At 43.0% G+C, this 15,453-nt stretch overlaps 1 protein-coding gene and 1 long non-coding RNA gene across 6 annotated transcripts in view; both read right to left on the bottom strand.

The window, feature by feature from the left end:
* The window catches only part of LOC104687459, a 194,186-nt gene extending 186,869 nt beyond the window's left edge, over nucleotides 1-7,317 (bottom strand). Inside the window, exons 1-2 of one of the 4 annotated variants that reach the window (XR_005602904.1) lie at nucleotides 7,221-7,317; nucleotides 4,657-4,798 (exon numbers count right to left, since the gene is read on the bottom strand). This is a non-coding gene — a long non-coding RNA (uncharacterized LOC104687459). Of the gene's footprint in view, nucleotides 1-4,656; nucleotides 4,799-5,222; nucleotides 5,920-6,814; nucleotides 7,128-7,220 lie in introns of those variants that run through there. The other 3 variants (XR_005602903.1, XR_005602905.1, XR_751515.4) reach the window with 3 other exon arrangements.
* A 662-nt stretch (nucleotides 7,318-7,979) lies between these two features.
* Nucleotides 7,980-15,453, bottom strand: part of SALL1 (spalt like transcription factor 1) — a 15,574-nt gene continuing 8,100 nt past the window's right edge. For both annotated transcript variants that reach the window (XM_010396579.3, XM_010396580.3), the window contains exons 3-4: nucleotides 11,243-14,652; nucleotides 7,980-10,187 (exon numbers count right to left, since the gene is read on the bottom strand). In XM_010396579.3, the coding sequence (XP_010394881.1) occupies nucleotides 9,747-10,187; nucleotides 11,243-14,652 (3,851 nt within the window). In that variant the 3' untranslated portion in view covers nucleotides 7,980-9,746. The remainder of the gene's footprint in view (nucleotides 10,188-11,242; nucleotides 14,653-15,453) is intronic.

The following is a 15,453-nucleotide window of genomic DNA, read 5'->3' as shown; positions in this document are numbered from 1 at the left end:
GAGCCATTTTACTGCACCTCAGTCATTTCAAAGTCTCCTGTACCAGAAATCTGTCCTAATAAATGCATCTCCAAGCCATCATTTTAGACAGTTATGGTGGCACTGGGAAGACTCGAGATGTCCACTCACCATGAGAGAACAAAAGCTTAGTTTTATACTCCAGCAGAAAAATCTCACTTTCTGCAGCCTGCAAGCTTCTAATCTCAGCTGGGGGATGGTTCTGCAGAAGCTGAGGAAATGCCATCCTGTAAATGAACATCTCAACTTCCCTTTGGTGTGCAAAATGAACTGGCTTCTCCAATTCCAGCAGGGAGCCTTTCCAAATTATGCTTTGATTTTACTACTTAACAGGAGGAAGAGAAAAGGTGCTACAGCTGGTAGCTACTGATATTTAATCTTACATTTATTTTTACTTTATTGTTTTCTATAAATAGTCTTGTCTTTCACCAGCTCTACCGCTGTTAGAACCTTTTCCAGTAACTGTCAACATTACATAGAGCCTTAACCCCTAAGAGAGAAAGAAAGAAATGAGGGGGTGGAAGACAAGAGACAACTACTAATCCTGAAGAGAGACATATCACTTCATCACAGGACTCCCTGCTACTTCAGAGCCTTCTACAGTAACCAGCTGTACAATAATTTCATTTGCTTAAGGTCTAATCTCCCCAGAATGTTATTTGGAAATGCAGCAGGCTGGATTTGACCCTCTACAAAGAGCTAAGAGTGTACTGCATACATCCCCCCACAGCCACATCCCATGTCAACTACGGGCACCTGACAACATCCTGGCTCCATCAGCACATTGCCCCCGCCACTTGTATACATAAAAACTAACCACACAACAGACTAATTTATTTCCTTTGATAGCACTAAAAAAAATCATTACTTTTTGTGGGGAAACTGTTGTCCAGAAGGGCAGGAGGCAGTAAGATGATCTCAGTGGGTTTGTCTAGGATGTCAGCTGGTAACTGTCCACTGTCATGGGACTTGGGCCATGATTTTAAGTTACTTTGTGTCAACACATTTTAACAGCTTGATTATTAGACAGGGTAGAACTCTCTAAAAAACATGACTTTTTGGAATGGTTTAAATTGAGCATTGTATAAATTAGAATAGCAAAATAAACCATTGAACAAGCTTCAAACTTAGGCCAAATTGCAAAAAGAGGTGAGGGGCCAGGGAGTTGGAAATTGCTGGCCATATTTTTCTTGTTGATAATATTTTCAATATCTAATTTTCAACTAAAAAGTAAGTCATTCAAGATGAGCAGTAGAGCATCAGAAAATATTAAAGACTGGCACCAAAACCAGCAGCAGCAGAGGACTCCAATTTGCACAGTTTATTTCAGCGCACTCTCCACTACACCACACTGGCCAGGAGCCCTTTCACATCACCCTGCCTCACACACTACCCTCAAACAAACCAGAAGGTCACTAAGGCAACAAGTCTGGCCCTAAACTGTGACACTGTATATTATCCAGCATTTTTCTTTTGATTAAAAATGACCTTTACAATTCTGCTTACTCTTTCTTACCATTTTCTTCATATATGGCCTCTCATATAAAGAGAACTGATTACCTGAATCTGTTATCTGTGATAAATATCTCAGAACTAGAAATCAGCTCTGGGTAGCTGTTTGCAAGACAGCAGTGCAATCACTATTTCCTTGAACTGTTCCCAAGAAAGGGACATCTTGTCTACATGGAAAATTTTAAAAGATCGTGGCTACATCCAGAAGTTCAGCAAAAATACAGTATCTCTTGAGACCTTTTGCAAAATCTAATGTTTTGATCATACAAATACAGTGAAAATGTAAGCGTATATAATACAGGATTAACTTCTGAACTTCATCTATTAAGTAGCAAATAACGTACTGAGGTACCAGCAGAGAACTTCCAGATGTTCCAGTAGATGATGAAATGCAAAATAGCTGTGTGTTGGCTATTTTATAACCATTTATGTTCCCAGAGAGTAGCCATGTATGATATACACACATTGTAAAAGACCAGTGAGAACAGTTTCCTATCTAAATACCCAAAATAAGCAAAAATTAAACATAAGGAACTGCTGTTAGAGTCATTTTACAAAACACATCAGGAGATTGGAGCAACTGGCTGAGGTCACACATGCTCAGAACCAGAGATGAAACTTCCACTTCCTAAATTATCCCCTTGCATTTTAACCACAAGCAAACTATCCAGATAAGCCTCTGAGGTTCCAAATCACTCATAATTAAAATGTTAATTTTAATTAAAATTAAAATTCCATTCAGCAGCGCTAACAAAAAAGGAATGTCAGTACATCAAGCTAGTGCATCCTGAGAGAATGAAAACAACAAAACCATAGGTTCAAACAGCACTGATGCAGGAATTAAATTCAAGTATTGTTGTTAACTTTTCATTTTCACTAATGGCTTTTAAGAAAGCCAGACATTTTTCCTCAGTCCATTTTACCTTTTCTCTCCATTTGACAAATATTGATTTTCATTTCCTCCAAGTTTAAGTGCATTGAATGCCACTGTGACTAGTTTGTTTGCTTTTTTGTTTGTGTCCCAGCTTTATTGAGGATGCCAGCATGAATGCCTACAGCTTTCAAAAGAAGGAATTGGTTTAATAACTTCTTAAGATCCAGGAGAGAACACAGGGGCCCAGTCTACTTTTTGTATAGGTCATGCAAGAAAAGTGACTCTGGGTGCCCATCTGATGTCAGTAAGGAGACTGCTGAAGTAAGAGCCTTGGTGTTTTAAGCTGTTACTGCTGTGCTCTGTCACAACAGGACAAATTATGGAGTGTTTTCCCCCCACTTCAGTGCAAATTTAGACATACTTCAGTGGCATTTAAGCTAAGCCTATTTTGTAGGCAGTTGTCCCTTTAGGAGTCTTGGTTTGGAAGGTAACACCTCATGAAATTATAGCTCAAATGAGCTGTAGCTTTATGAATTCTTTTCTGCCTGACTCACAGATACACAAGTTCAACCTCCTTTTGTAAAATGATCTCCTTAAGCTCTGCAAACCTGCCCAGTACATTTTGGACTCTTTCCTATCTTAAATAAGGAACCAAATAAGAACTCACTCAGTCTTTGCAGTGATATGAATGGAGAGTGCTTATGAGACCTATTCTGCCCATTCAAATATGGAAGGGGGATAAATCTCAGTGGACAGGCATAAACATCTGGTCTGAAAGGGAAAGAAATAACACCTTAAACAGCACTACAGAAATTGTCTGTGCAGCACTCAGGCATTCTTCAAAGCTAGAAGCCAAAATAAGTTCAGCTGACTTAAGCAGGGGGTTAAGTTGATTTATGTGTATCAGCACCAGAGGTCTGTGCTGGTGTTAAGGGTTCCCCACAGCTGAGCTAGCTGGCGATTTAACCATCACAGACAGCCCTGTCCTCAGCACCAGTTCTGACACAGGTTGCTGAGAGGACTCAGTATTCAGCCTAGACAAGTAAATAGACACATAAACCTCTGAAGTCTGTTCTGTCTCTCTCAACATAGTTTGCTATTCTATGGATCCTCTAATCAGCAGAAAGGTAGGGGTTCACATGGATGCACGTTTAGTACTGAACACGATTATCCACTTAGTTATTGTACATATGAAACAAACGTTAGTGTCATTATGTATTAACTGACATTTTAAAATCCTGATGAAAGTAAAGCAATTTAGAATTACTCACTGCTAAAACAGGCAGTGCTTTGAAAAAATTCTTAACATCATTCATCCAATTGGTCTTGCTGCCTCCACTTTGGAATTATTTTTAATAAAAAGGATGAAGAAAAAGAAAGTAGTGATGACTGGGGTTAAATCCATTATAGTGTGCCAGACCACTCCATTTTTTTTGCTTTCCATATTCAATTCTAAATAGTTCTCATGTTGCACCACCTGATGCCAGGTGCTTCAGGGCTTCTGCTACACCCACCTGACATTGTGATGCTGCATTTTTAAGACCTTTAAATAATGAAAATAGACCTTTGCACTTCAGCATTGTGCTGGTCAAGAGAGCTGTCTGTACAGATGATGTGAATGCCTGCTAACGTGGAGAGACTTCTTACTTTTGAGATGAAATGACACCAGAAGTTTCAGGGCTGATCTTTCCAGAGAGAACCTTCCTTATTAGCACAGGTGACCAAGTATAACATGGGCATGGACATGTTTTTGGTGCCCATCTAACCTGTCCTTAAAGTTCTTTCCAAAAGTGATAGTAACTTCTGAAAATTAAGAGCTAGCAGTTGGGGTTCACTAATTAACTGCTATAAAAAGAATGATGGCATCACTTTCTTACTTTGCAGCTCTCCAGTGGGTGTTCTCACAAGTGCACTGTGTGTTCTGAGTCTTACAAGATGTTGGCCTCACTTGCCACACAGAGCATTGCAGAGAATGACTTCAACCCTCATGGGCATGTTCCTCATCAGCTCCTGCAGTGCTATGCAGACTTGAGCACTAAAGAAAATTCCTCTTTCCTAATCTCCTGTTTTCACTCTACTGCTACCCATGTCATTGAGAAACTTTGCCTCTTAAAAATTTAGCTTGTAGATAAAAAAAAAAAGTCTAAATTAAGACAGAAAAAATGTAAACCAAACTTGTGGTAGGAAAAAACAATAATATAATTGGAGCCAGAAACATCATTTTAATCACTATCATTCCTACACCTCATTACCTGTAAAATATTTCAGCCACCGTATGTGGTTCAGGGCATCCTGGTATCCCATGTCCCTGGAAGAAGATCTTCCCCAGAAGGAATCACCATGCACTCACCATCTTCCAGGCATCAGGGTAACCTTTCCAATATTAAGTGCAACCTGGATGTAAAACCCAGAAATATCAAATCAGAAAATCATAAACACAGCTGTCAGTAACTGTTCTCAGCTGAAGTTCCATACTTTCCAACTATTTATGGTCTTTCCTACTAAGATTAGTATTTTCAGGCCTCTACTCCTCAATGTTTTGTCTAGAGATACGTATTTATATAACAGACTGTGTTGTAGGTGAAATCTTTAAGTCATTATATTTTGACTCGGCAGTTAGCAGACATAGTGCTTCCAGCTTGTATAAATAACTGTACCTACTTATTTGAAAAACATTATTTTAACTTCTGTCAAGTTCACAAGAGAGGGAAACCAAATTTAAAAATGTTATTTTGATTGGGAAAACAAACAAACAAACAAACACCAACCAAACAGGAACAAACCTGGAGAACTACTGATCACTGACAGGGAAACAAACCTGCAGAGCTATGGGACGCTGGCAAGGAGACAGCAAAAAAGAACTGTCATGCTACAAAGTCACACTTTCTCCTGCCAATTAAAGCTGGACTCCTGCAAAGACACAACCAGGTAGCTTGTGACTTCAGAACTCTCAAAAGCAGGAAGCGTGCCCCAAAGAAAAGGTCAAAACAAGCAGCAACCCTTGCATTTTTCTGGTCAGCAAACATTCTTCACAAAGCAGGAACAAACAGAGGTATTTGTTGCCCGCTGCAACTGGGAGGGATTGCAACCTGTGCCTACGTCCCAAACCACAGCCCAGGCTATGAAGAAACACCGAAATTCAACAGGCTTTTCCCGGAGAAAAGGGTTTAGGATTTGGTCGTCATCCCCACACGAAATAAGCCGGGAAATTTGTTGCTTCCTCTCTCTTCTCACGCCTGCCTGGCCAATACGGAAACTTCCTTCCTGCCCATCCCATGTGCTGCCCCGATTCTCTCTCTCCACTCCGCCGGTATCGTGGGTCCTTTTGACGAGCCCTTCACTCCGTCAGCCCCGCTACATCTCCCCGGTGTGCCCCGTGAAGGTGAAGCGAGCACCCGCCGGGCTGCTCCGCGGCCGGGCACCGCGTCCTCGCTTCCTCGGCCCGCTCCGGCATTCGGGGAAACCCCAAATTCCCCGGGCCGGCTGCTGGCAGCGGTGCCCGGCGGGAGGGGCAGCTCCGCGGTGTCCCGGCCAGCACGGTCCTGCGGCTCCGCTGCGGGCTCTTCCCAAGCAGGGAAGTTTCGCACGCCACTAGTCCCATTTTAAAGTAAATCACGTCTGTTTCTGGGTGAAGAAAATTACTCGGGATGATTAAATGATTGCGCTGAACGATCGCTAGCGCTTAAGAGAAAGAAGAGAATACCAACCCACCCCACTGTGCTTTATTTTAATGGATGATAAAATTGTGATGGGCGAGATGAGTGGGGGGGAGGGGGGGGGAAAAGGGTGAGGGGGGAAAGAAAACTTTGTTGCTAATGAGAAAAATGAGGCCGCGATAACAAAACCGTAAAGAAAAAAAACCTCTATTCTTCAATAAGGATTAATTCAGTGCCTGTGAATAGGAAACGCTGCGCTGGGTAATTGCAGCGAGGTAGCGCGGCTCCCAGCTGCGAGGCGACGCGGGCACCTTTGTGCGCTTGCCAGGACAGCTCCGGGGAGAGGTAACTTCCCCCGGTCCCCACGGTCTGGTGTCGAGTAACGGGAAATTTAACATTCCGCGTTTCCAGAGCAAATTATTCCCGCTCCCGCCCCCCCACTTCCCCTCGCAGGAGACCAGCCGGGCGCTCCGCCTGACCCCCGCCTCTGGCCCCGCACGCTACGGGCACAGGGACGATGTCCCCGGCCTCTGCTGCGGGCCGGCCCCAGCCCGGGCTGGCAGGAGAAGGGGCACGGAAGGCTCCTGCGCAGCGCGGGGAGAACGGCCCGGCACCCTCCGCGCAGCAGGCGGCACAGCCCGGGCACACATCCCACAGCCCGGGCACACATCCCACAGCCCGGGCACACATCCCACAGCCCGGCGCAGAGGGATGGATGCACGGGGCGCGGGCCGCTCCTCCCGCCAGCACCCACCTCCGCCGACGGCAGCGAGGGAAGCGCAGAGCGAAGCAGCAGTACGGCGGGGCAGCGCCCCGGCTCACCGGGGACACCCCCGCCCTGCCGGGCTCATGGGCCGGAAGGGTGTCCCGGGGAGCCTCGCCCGCCGCAGCCGCCGGCACCGCAGGGAAACGCTTCGGAAAGGATGGGGGAGAAAAGGGTCTGTCGCCCCGGCGGGGGGCGGCTGGGCTGGGGCAGCGCATCCCCTCGAGCAGCGGCCCCTCCTTGGTGACGGCGGCTCCTCAGCCGAGCCCAGGGCTCCGCTCAGGGAGCGGGCCGGGGGAAAGGCCCCGAGGTACGAGAAAGGAAATCGCTCTTTTTTTTGTTCTGGGTTTTTTTTTTTTTTTTTTGTCCCCTGAATAATGCCAAGCGCGTACGTTACCCAGCGGCAGGAGCGTCCGGGTGCCCGGGAAGGTTCGCGAGTGCGGGGCCCGCCTGCACCGGGCGCGGCTTCCCTCGGAACCTAAAGACTCCACTTCCCCGTGGGAAGAGGCTCCGAAGGCTGAAGTTAAAGGCACTAATGAAACTCAAGCCGCGGAGAGGAAACCCTCCCGTCGCGCTGGGGGCTGCTAACCCTTCCCTGGCAACTTTTCTGTTGCACAAATCTCAACTCAGTTTAAAAGGAGAATTAGTTAGTATTTCATTGATAAAATCATCAAAATCCTTTTAATTTACCTTTTTCTGAGACCGAAAGGTGACTTAAAATTCTTAAATATTCACATTGACAAGCCAGCGGGCTCTAGCGTACAACTTACACGTTAACAAAAACGCATATCATGTACCAGGTGAATCATCACATTCGAACAGGAAAAGTCCTAAAGACATGAAGTCCAAGAGGTATCCAGACTACAGCGTTAATACGCAGGATTCATAATCATAAGAAGGGGAAAAGTCCTCAAGAAAAGTATTTCTCACCCCAGCTCTTCAGTTGTAAATCCTCTCCAACACCAAATTTGTGACTCAAGCTACAGAAAGAGCTAAGTGATTGTTTCTTGTTTAAAAAGGTGGGCAACTCCCCCCACAGTGATCCTGAAAAAAAATCCCGTAACACAAAACACCTGAATCTTGGAATTGCAAGGGGGGGGGGGGGGGATAGGAAAAAAAAAAATCACATGGACACAAAATTGGCTATGCCTGTTGGTGTTTTTGAAGGCATAATTTGAAGGCAGCCAATCTGATTTATTTTTCATAAAAAGTAATGTAAAGAGATGAAACTCTACTGGGTGAAAATATTGGGCTGAATTATGTTTGACAAACTCCCATTGAGGTTAATGAGCATTGCAGGTGTTTAAGGGAAGCCAAATCATGTGCAAGGCCAAAGCAATTAGGTTTTGTTTGGTTTGGTTTTTTTTACAATCAAGTTATAAACCCCACATAGTATATGGAGGCTAGCAAGTGGACATCTTAACACAGGTATAGCAGCATAAGCATGCCACAAACATACAATCTCATAAAATAAAATTAATATCAAATATAAAGCATTTGAACCGAATCAAGCCTTAAACATAATAAATTATTTCCTTCAAAGGAAACTTACCTAGGCTCAATAAGGTCTTTGCTAGCAGCATTTTTTTTAATAAACAAATTAAAAATGCCAAAATATCTACAATTTTATGAGAAGGAGGAGTTGAATAGTTAAGGAGATATTTCCCACTATTAGGGGGTATGAAAAATATACTAGCAATTAATATGCAATACATATATGTATACCCATACTTACAGATATAAACACGCACATACAACCTGGACAGTTCATGTTAACCAAGGGATAGGCTAAATAATACAAAGTGATTACTAAATACAGGTACACCTTAAAAACACAGAGACAGCGAATTTTTTATCTGTTGCAAAAATGTATTTGATTACTCGAGTAAAATTACAGTATCTCTGCTGTTAGTAAGTATTAAATGTTAAAGAAACTGGACCTCTTTTCCTTTCAACTTTCCGAGAAAGTGCATGTAACAGTCCAAGGTTCCCCCTGTCCCCCCAATGCCTAATACAAAATAAACAAACACTATACTTGTTCCCTTGGTCAAGGAGTAGGGCTTGGTCTTGTAAGGAACGTATGTACATTTTAATGAAAGTGATGTCTTATTGTATATACAGGAGCATCTACAGTTGTCCACGGAAGTTGTTCAAGATGCCATACTTAGCAGCATTGTGAAAGTCCAGCACATTTTCTATAATGAATATACCTACAAGGCAAAATGTTACGTCTCAGTTTCAACTACCAAAACAACACTTCAGTATCTTCTCTAATAATCCGCGTGCTTATTACTGTACAGAAGTGTATTAACATTTAAGACGACTCAAGTAAAAAGCACAATACAAATAACAGTTCAAAACAGAAAATGTTAAATCTACAAAAATTAAAGCAGTTTTAATTTTATAATAAAAATCAAAAACTGAGCTGTGTAAAGGACCCACACTGTTCAGTCTATATTCTCTCAGTCCTTTTCTTAATTCTGTTTGGAAAAATTAAACCATGTGTTTGCTGATAAAGTTTCCAGCAGGATCAAAGTGTACATTTATATACAGATTTTTATTAGAGATCTAATGCATCACTGAGGCATCGCATCAATACCAGAGTTCATGTTAAACTGGATATAGAAAATAAGTTAATGCCAGAATAAGATCACCTAGCAGAACAGACTTGCAACTGCCATAAATGTTACAGCAAGTTTACAGCACTCTAGTCGATTAGTATTTAGTTCAAAATACGGGAGACCAAAGTTAATGCTTGCATTTGTTTGCAAAGCAAGGTTATATCACTAATAAATAAGCTCTCTTAGAACTCTAGAAGTAGAACATGGTACAAAACAAAGTCTTTGTAATGTTGTAGCCTGCAGCTTGAAAAAACAACCCTAGGTTGCACTATTTGCAGGAATGTTATTGATGGAGTTTTCTTCTAATTTGTTACAATTTCTTTGTTGTCTTCCACGAAACGCGTAAAACGGAAGTTAGTCCCGTTTTCATTGCTTGCCATTTTCTCCAGACCAGCTAGAGGTGCGTTGGGTTCTGAATTCTGGAGCTTCTCCAGGCTTCCTGTCAAGCCACTGATGGGAGAGCTGCCACCGTTGCCCAGGCCCCCCGGTGCTGGAGGGATGCCCCCATTCTGGATGACGGAGATCTCGTTGGTCTTCATGGCTAAGCCGTTGGAGAGTGCAGCTGCATACTGGTTCCAGAAGCTGGATGGGTCTCCATTCCCTGACCGCGCAGCCAAATCCTTCTGAAACATTTCTGGGAACTTTACAGGATTGCCTCCTAGAAATGTCATGGGGCCATCTACAGAAAGTCGTCTGCCTCGTCTTGCAGGAGTACTGTTCCACATGTGAGTGCCCATGTGAACCTGGAAAGAAAGAAAGGAAGAAACAAACAAACGAAAAATAGAGGTTGACAGGGATTTCAAACTTATTTTGATCACAGAGAAGGCAGGAATCCATGAACGTGTCCAGTCTTGTTACATATTGAATGGCATTAAAGATAGAGGATACAGGGCTCCATTTCCCATCTCGAATAATAAACTACTTTTAGGTTAGCCCACCACCATTACCCAGAATAACCTGTTCTCCTGCTGAACAATGCATTGCTTCTTACACTTTTTTTTATCACATGTATTTAGTTTATAATGACTTTGCATTATTCTGTCAATGGCAGATAGCTGCTTTCAGGGATAGAATTGCTATGTCCACTTTCATTGCAATAGTAAGTATTGTATTTGACACCCTTTACCCTATAAATGTCCTTTTCAGACAGGCAGAAAGTATCCTTTACTGATTGCTCATCGGAGAGCCTCGTGTATATACAGAATGGCCTGAAAGTAATTATTCATCTCACATTACTGGCAGCAACCTCTAGAGAAATACTCTGTCAACAGAAAAATGTACACACTAAAGTGCTCAACTGGTGTTCTAAAACTTAAGTATATTTGCTTTTTCAAACACATATCAGTAGGAAATGTTAGTTATATAATCAATTAAAGTAATGCCCATTATTTCCAGAATTATGTTAATAGTTTTTTTAAACACTCACCTTACATGATAGTTATGAAAAACAGCACATTAAAGAGCCTTTCACTTCTTGAAGAGGTGTGTGAGTTACAAAACGCATTTCTCTGTTAATTAATACTCCTTACCATCATTAGGCTGTTCCGTTTCACACTCTACATAGACAGCCTTTGCTGGCAGATGAATTCTAATTAAGTCAAAACAGCACATGCCTCAGACCTGCTGCCAGCACAAGCACTCAACAAGAGGCCATCTAGGTCTACCAGAGCTGACTAAACACACAGTCACACCACAAACACCCAAAGGTACCACTGCTTGCAACATTAATACGTGTCAAAAATCAAAAACCCCCAGCAAGGAGAAAATGAAACCTAAGAACAGCAAGACGAAAAAGTACCTTCAGATTGCCTTTTGTTGTGAATGCTCTTCCACATATAGTGCAGGCAAAAGGTTTCTCACCAGTGTGTGTCCTTTCATGGATCTGCAGAGCACTGGAAGAAGAAAATGTTTTCCCACACGTGTTGCAGTAGTGCTGTTTTGGAGTTCTTCTGGGGAGAGCAGGGAGCAGCACAGGAGACGTGGCAGAGGACAGTGGCCCCGAAGCTACTAGACCGGAGGGTGCTTCCTTGCTGTCCTGAGGAGAGCCGTGCACAAACCCGTTAACCTCAGTCTTTATGAGCGATGACAGTGTATTAGCAGGCATAACCGAAGAGTTCTGATTGGGGCCGATACTGGAGTTGGGCTCAAAAAGCTGTGATGGTAGATCTCGCATTTGATGTGTCAACATATGCTGCTTCAAATTACCCTTTGTGGAAAAGCCACGATTGCAAACTGTGCAAATAAATGGTCTCTCTTTGGTATGACTTCTGTAATGAATGTCCAAGGCACTCTGACAAGCAAATGTTTTGCCACAAATGTCACATGCGGTGTTTTTAAATTTACCTCTATCTCTGAAAGGAAAGAGCATACTCAGGGACTCTTCTTTAATCATTTTATCAGTGTTACTAGATGTCAAGTCCAAAGCACCACTGTTAGCAGGGGTTGGAGACAAACCATTGGCAAACTCACTTGGTAAAGCTCTTAATGGTTTCTCTTCAATACTTGGTGACTTGTGGTAATCATTAGTGCTGTTGGATGGGGACAAGGCCTGCATGGAAGAGGTAGACTCTGAGACAGCAGGGCTTCCAGCACTTTGGCTTTCCATATCACCACCGACAGATGACGAATCGTTAGTCAAAACATCCCCTTCCACTGACCCATTTTCAACTGACTTTAGGCTTGCCTGAAGTTGTTCAGCAAGGCCAGCATTGATCATCTTCATCTGATTTTCCAAAGCAGCAATACTTGACATTTCCAGGGGCAGAGGGGAAGAAGACAAGCTGTCTTGGGATGCATCCACAGATTTAGGTGTATCTGGCACGCTGCTGTCAGGACAGTCTTCCATATTCTCGTCTGAGAAGTTGTCTATATCATCAAAATTCTTATCATCAAAAGATCCCGTATCTGATTCCATTGACTCAGGATAGTTTTCTGTCACTGGGGTGTTGGGGATCTGCCCTCCCATGTGCATTCGGATATGCTGCTGTAGCACAACGGCATTGGTGAATTTTTTCTGGCAGATCGGGCAAGAGTGTTGCACTCTCAGCGGGGGCATGGCACGGTGGACACTGTAGTGAGTCTTTAAGTTGCCCTTAGTAGTGAAAGCACGACCACAGATTTTACATTTGAATGGCCTTTCTCCAGTATGGGTGCGATAATGCATTTTCAGTGCACTCTGGCAGCTGAGAACTCTGTGGCAAATGATGCACTCGTTAGGATCAGTTGCCTTTTTGTCAATGTTTTCTACAAGTTGCTGCAATTTTGATGTTTCAGATGCTGGCGTTGAATCCAATAGTCCTCCAAATGGAAACTTTGCCTTAAATTGCTCTGACATAAGAGGCATCAGCGGATTTGTAAAAGTGGCGACACTGCTGGAGCCCGAGTCTGCTGCCGGGGAGCTCACAGAGCTGCTCATGTTAGTGATGGTGCTTGTGTTTTGAGGGTTTTCTTCTGTTTTGCCATTCGAGGTAGGCAACACACCAGCCTCTACCTCATCAGAAAGTCCATTCGAAATTTTTGATGTGGGATCAGCTGTTCCCGAGTCACTCTTGACAGAGCAGGGAGGGCTAGCAGAAGGATGGCTAATGGGAATCGGCTGAGGCTCCTCAGTTTTGATGAACGGGGCCAAGCTTGGAATCGTTGGTGGGAGTGGCAGGCCAACAGAAGTTGTCAAAGTGGAGAGGACTGGCTTGCTGTCCAGCCAGCTCGTGACAGGTTTCTCTGGTGGTATAGACATCCCATAAGGAATACCCGTGCTTGTAGGAATATTGTCCAAATGCTCTGGCACTGGGTACGGATTCATTTGAATATGAGGGTATTTTTCTTTGTGACGCTGAAAGTGGACTTTTAAGTTTCCCTTTGTGGAGAACCTGTTTCCACATATGTTGCATTTAAATGGCCTCTCGCCAGTGTGAGAACGCAAATGAATCTGCAAGGCACTGTCACTCCCAAACACTTTAGCACAGAACCTGCATTTATGCTTAAAGAATGCCTCATCTGAATTACTTTTTGCTTCAAATGCAGTTACATTTGGTGGCTTGCTTTTTCTTTGCTGTGCCAAGGCAGTCAAGGAGTTTAAATCCTCTGCAGGTGTTCCAATATTGGACAAGGGACTGGAGAAAACAGAGTTACTAGGGGTGGGCTGAGGTAGAAGTGGATTAGATGCAGAACTTAATAAACTGCTTATTGCAAAAGCTGGTGAAGATGATGCTGATACTGGTGGGTTGTTGAGCTGTGAGCCACCAATAGTTGAAGCCACTTTTTCTGAGGACGGTGTTGTAACTGCTGCTGCCAATATGTTAATATTTGGAGAAGAGCCACTATTGGATGGAATTAGAGTGTTGCCAGGGTTGCTCTGAGGTAGCTGTATAGGGGGTAGCTGTTTCACACCACTGATGCTGGCAGATTGACTAGCAAGGCTTTGTGCTAATCCAGCTGCTGCAGCCAGCTGCTGGGATAAATGGGAACTTAATGTGGACAAGGGGTTGGCAGATGTTCGTAAAGTACCTTGAGAAGGGCTAGAAGATGTTGGCATGTCTGTATTTTGGGTAGCCAATAATAATATTTGGTGACGAATTTGTTCAATCAGTTGCAACTGATGGATCTGCTGCTGCTGCAATGCCAACAGTTGCTCCATCAGGGCAGGGACAGCGAGTTTAGTGCTTGATGCCCCGTTACATCTCGCCTCCTGTGAGAACTGTGCTACTGCCACTTTTGTACTCTGCAGGTTTTCAATTATTACATTACTGTTTATCACTGAAAAGTTGCCTAGTGTTGTCAGATCCCCTATGTGAGGTAGAGAGGTTGTTACAGCTGAGGTACCCATTGTGGAGCTGTTACTGCTTGTAATACTATTGTTGACACTCTTGGAACTGCTACTGCTATTGTTAATGCTGGAAGCCTCCACATCCATGGATTCTTCCCTGTCAAGTTTGTTATGCTCTGAAAGGTCACTGCAGTCTACTTGATCTGTGTTATTAACTGTGTCATTCATCTGTTCATCAGGATTATCAGAAGGGGAACTAGGAGGGAAGGTTTCAGAAGGAGAAGCTGGATTTTCATTCACAATTAAAACTAATTGATTTTTAGTACAATTCTTCTTGTGTTGCAGGAGATCTGATAATTCAAAGAACTCAGCACAGCACCTGCCACAGACATGGGCGTCCTTGTTCTTAGTGGTTCGATTTGCTTGACCCTTTTCTGTGTCTCCTATAACATCAAAAGATGATGGATTAGGAACCAACCAGTAAATACAAAAAAAAATCTGCAGGACATTTTATTTCAAAGTACTGGTTTTATCTACCACTCTAAAACAGACTAAGATTGCACACGAAAATAGATCAATATTTCTACTTCACAAAAATAAGTCAAAAGCACCATTTGAAACTGTACAAGGAAGTTTTATCAATCCCTGTGTCTTAGATGATCATTTGCTTCAGATAATCCATCAAAATATAAAATACTATGAACTGAAGGCATTGGAGCATAATGAAATTCCATAGCAAAGTATTGATTTCCAATAATTCATACTGCTTATTGTCTAGTTGTCCACTGAGTGCAAATCAGCCATTTGAAGGACTCATTAGACTCTCACGTTCCTGTCAACCTTGTTCATTTTCAACCGATTCAAAGATATCTGTGACAGTTGCCCCATCACTAAACTAATTTGTAGTCATTCGAGGTCCCAATCAGTTGTTGACAAGAAAAAAAAGTACGTATTACCAAGCTACAGATTCATCCCCCATTTCTTCCAAGTTGCTACATAAAGTATAAACTATGAATCTGCTTTCCAACCAAACTTAATTCTGCTGCAGTTACAAACTGAAAAGTCCCTTATAGAATGGTATCATTTACCATAAAATGGTAAAGTGCCAAAGCACTATAAAGACCACTTTTAATGCCTCAAGCAATGTTTCTACAATTAAGCAAATGTCCTATTTGCCACCATGTGCTTCACCAAAAGCACTCCTTGTGAGATTCTGATCTGAAAAACACTTGTATAAATCTGAA

This window comes from Corvus cornix, chromosome 11 (assembly GCF_000738735.6).
Source record: "Corvus cornix cornix isolate S_Up_H32 chromosome 11, ASM73873v5, whole genome shotgun sequence".
In the NCBI taxonomy this organism is placed as follows: domain Eukaryota; kingdom Metazoa; phylum Chordata; class Aves; order Passeriformes; family Corvidae; genus Corvus; species Corvus cornix.
This window is presented reverse-complemented; position numbering and strand designations above follow the sequence as displayed.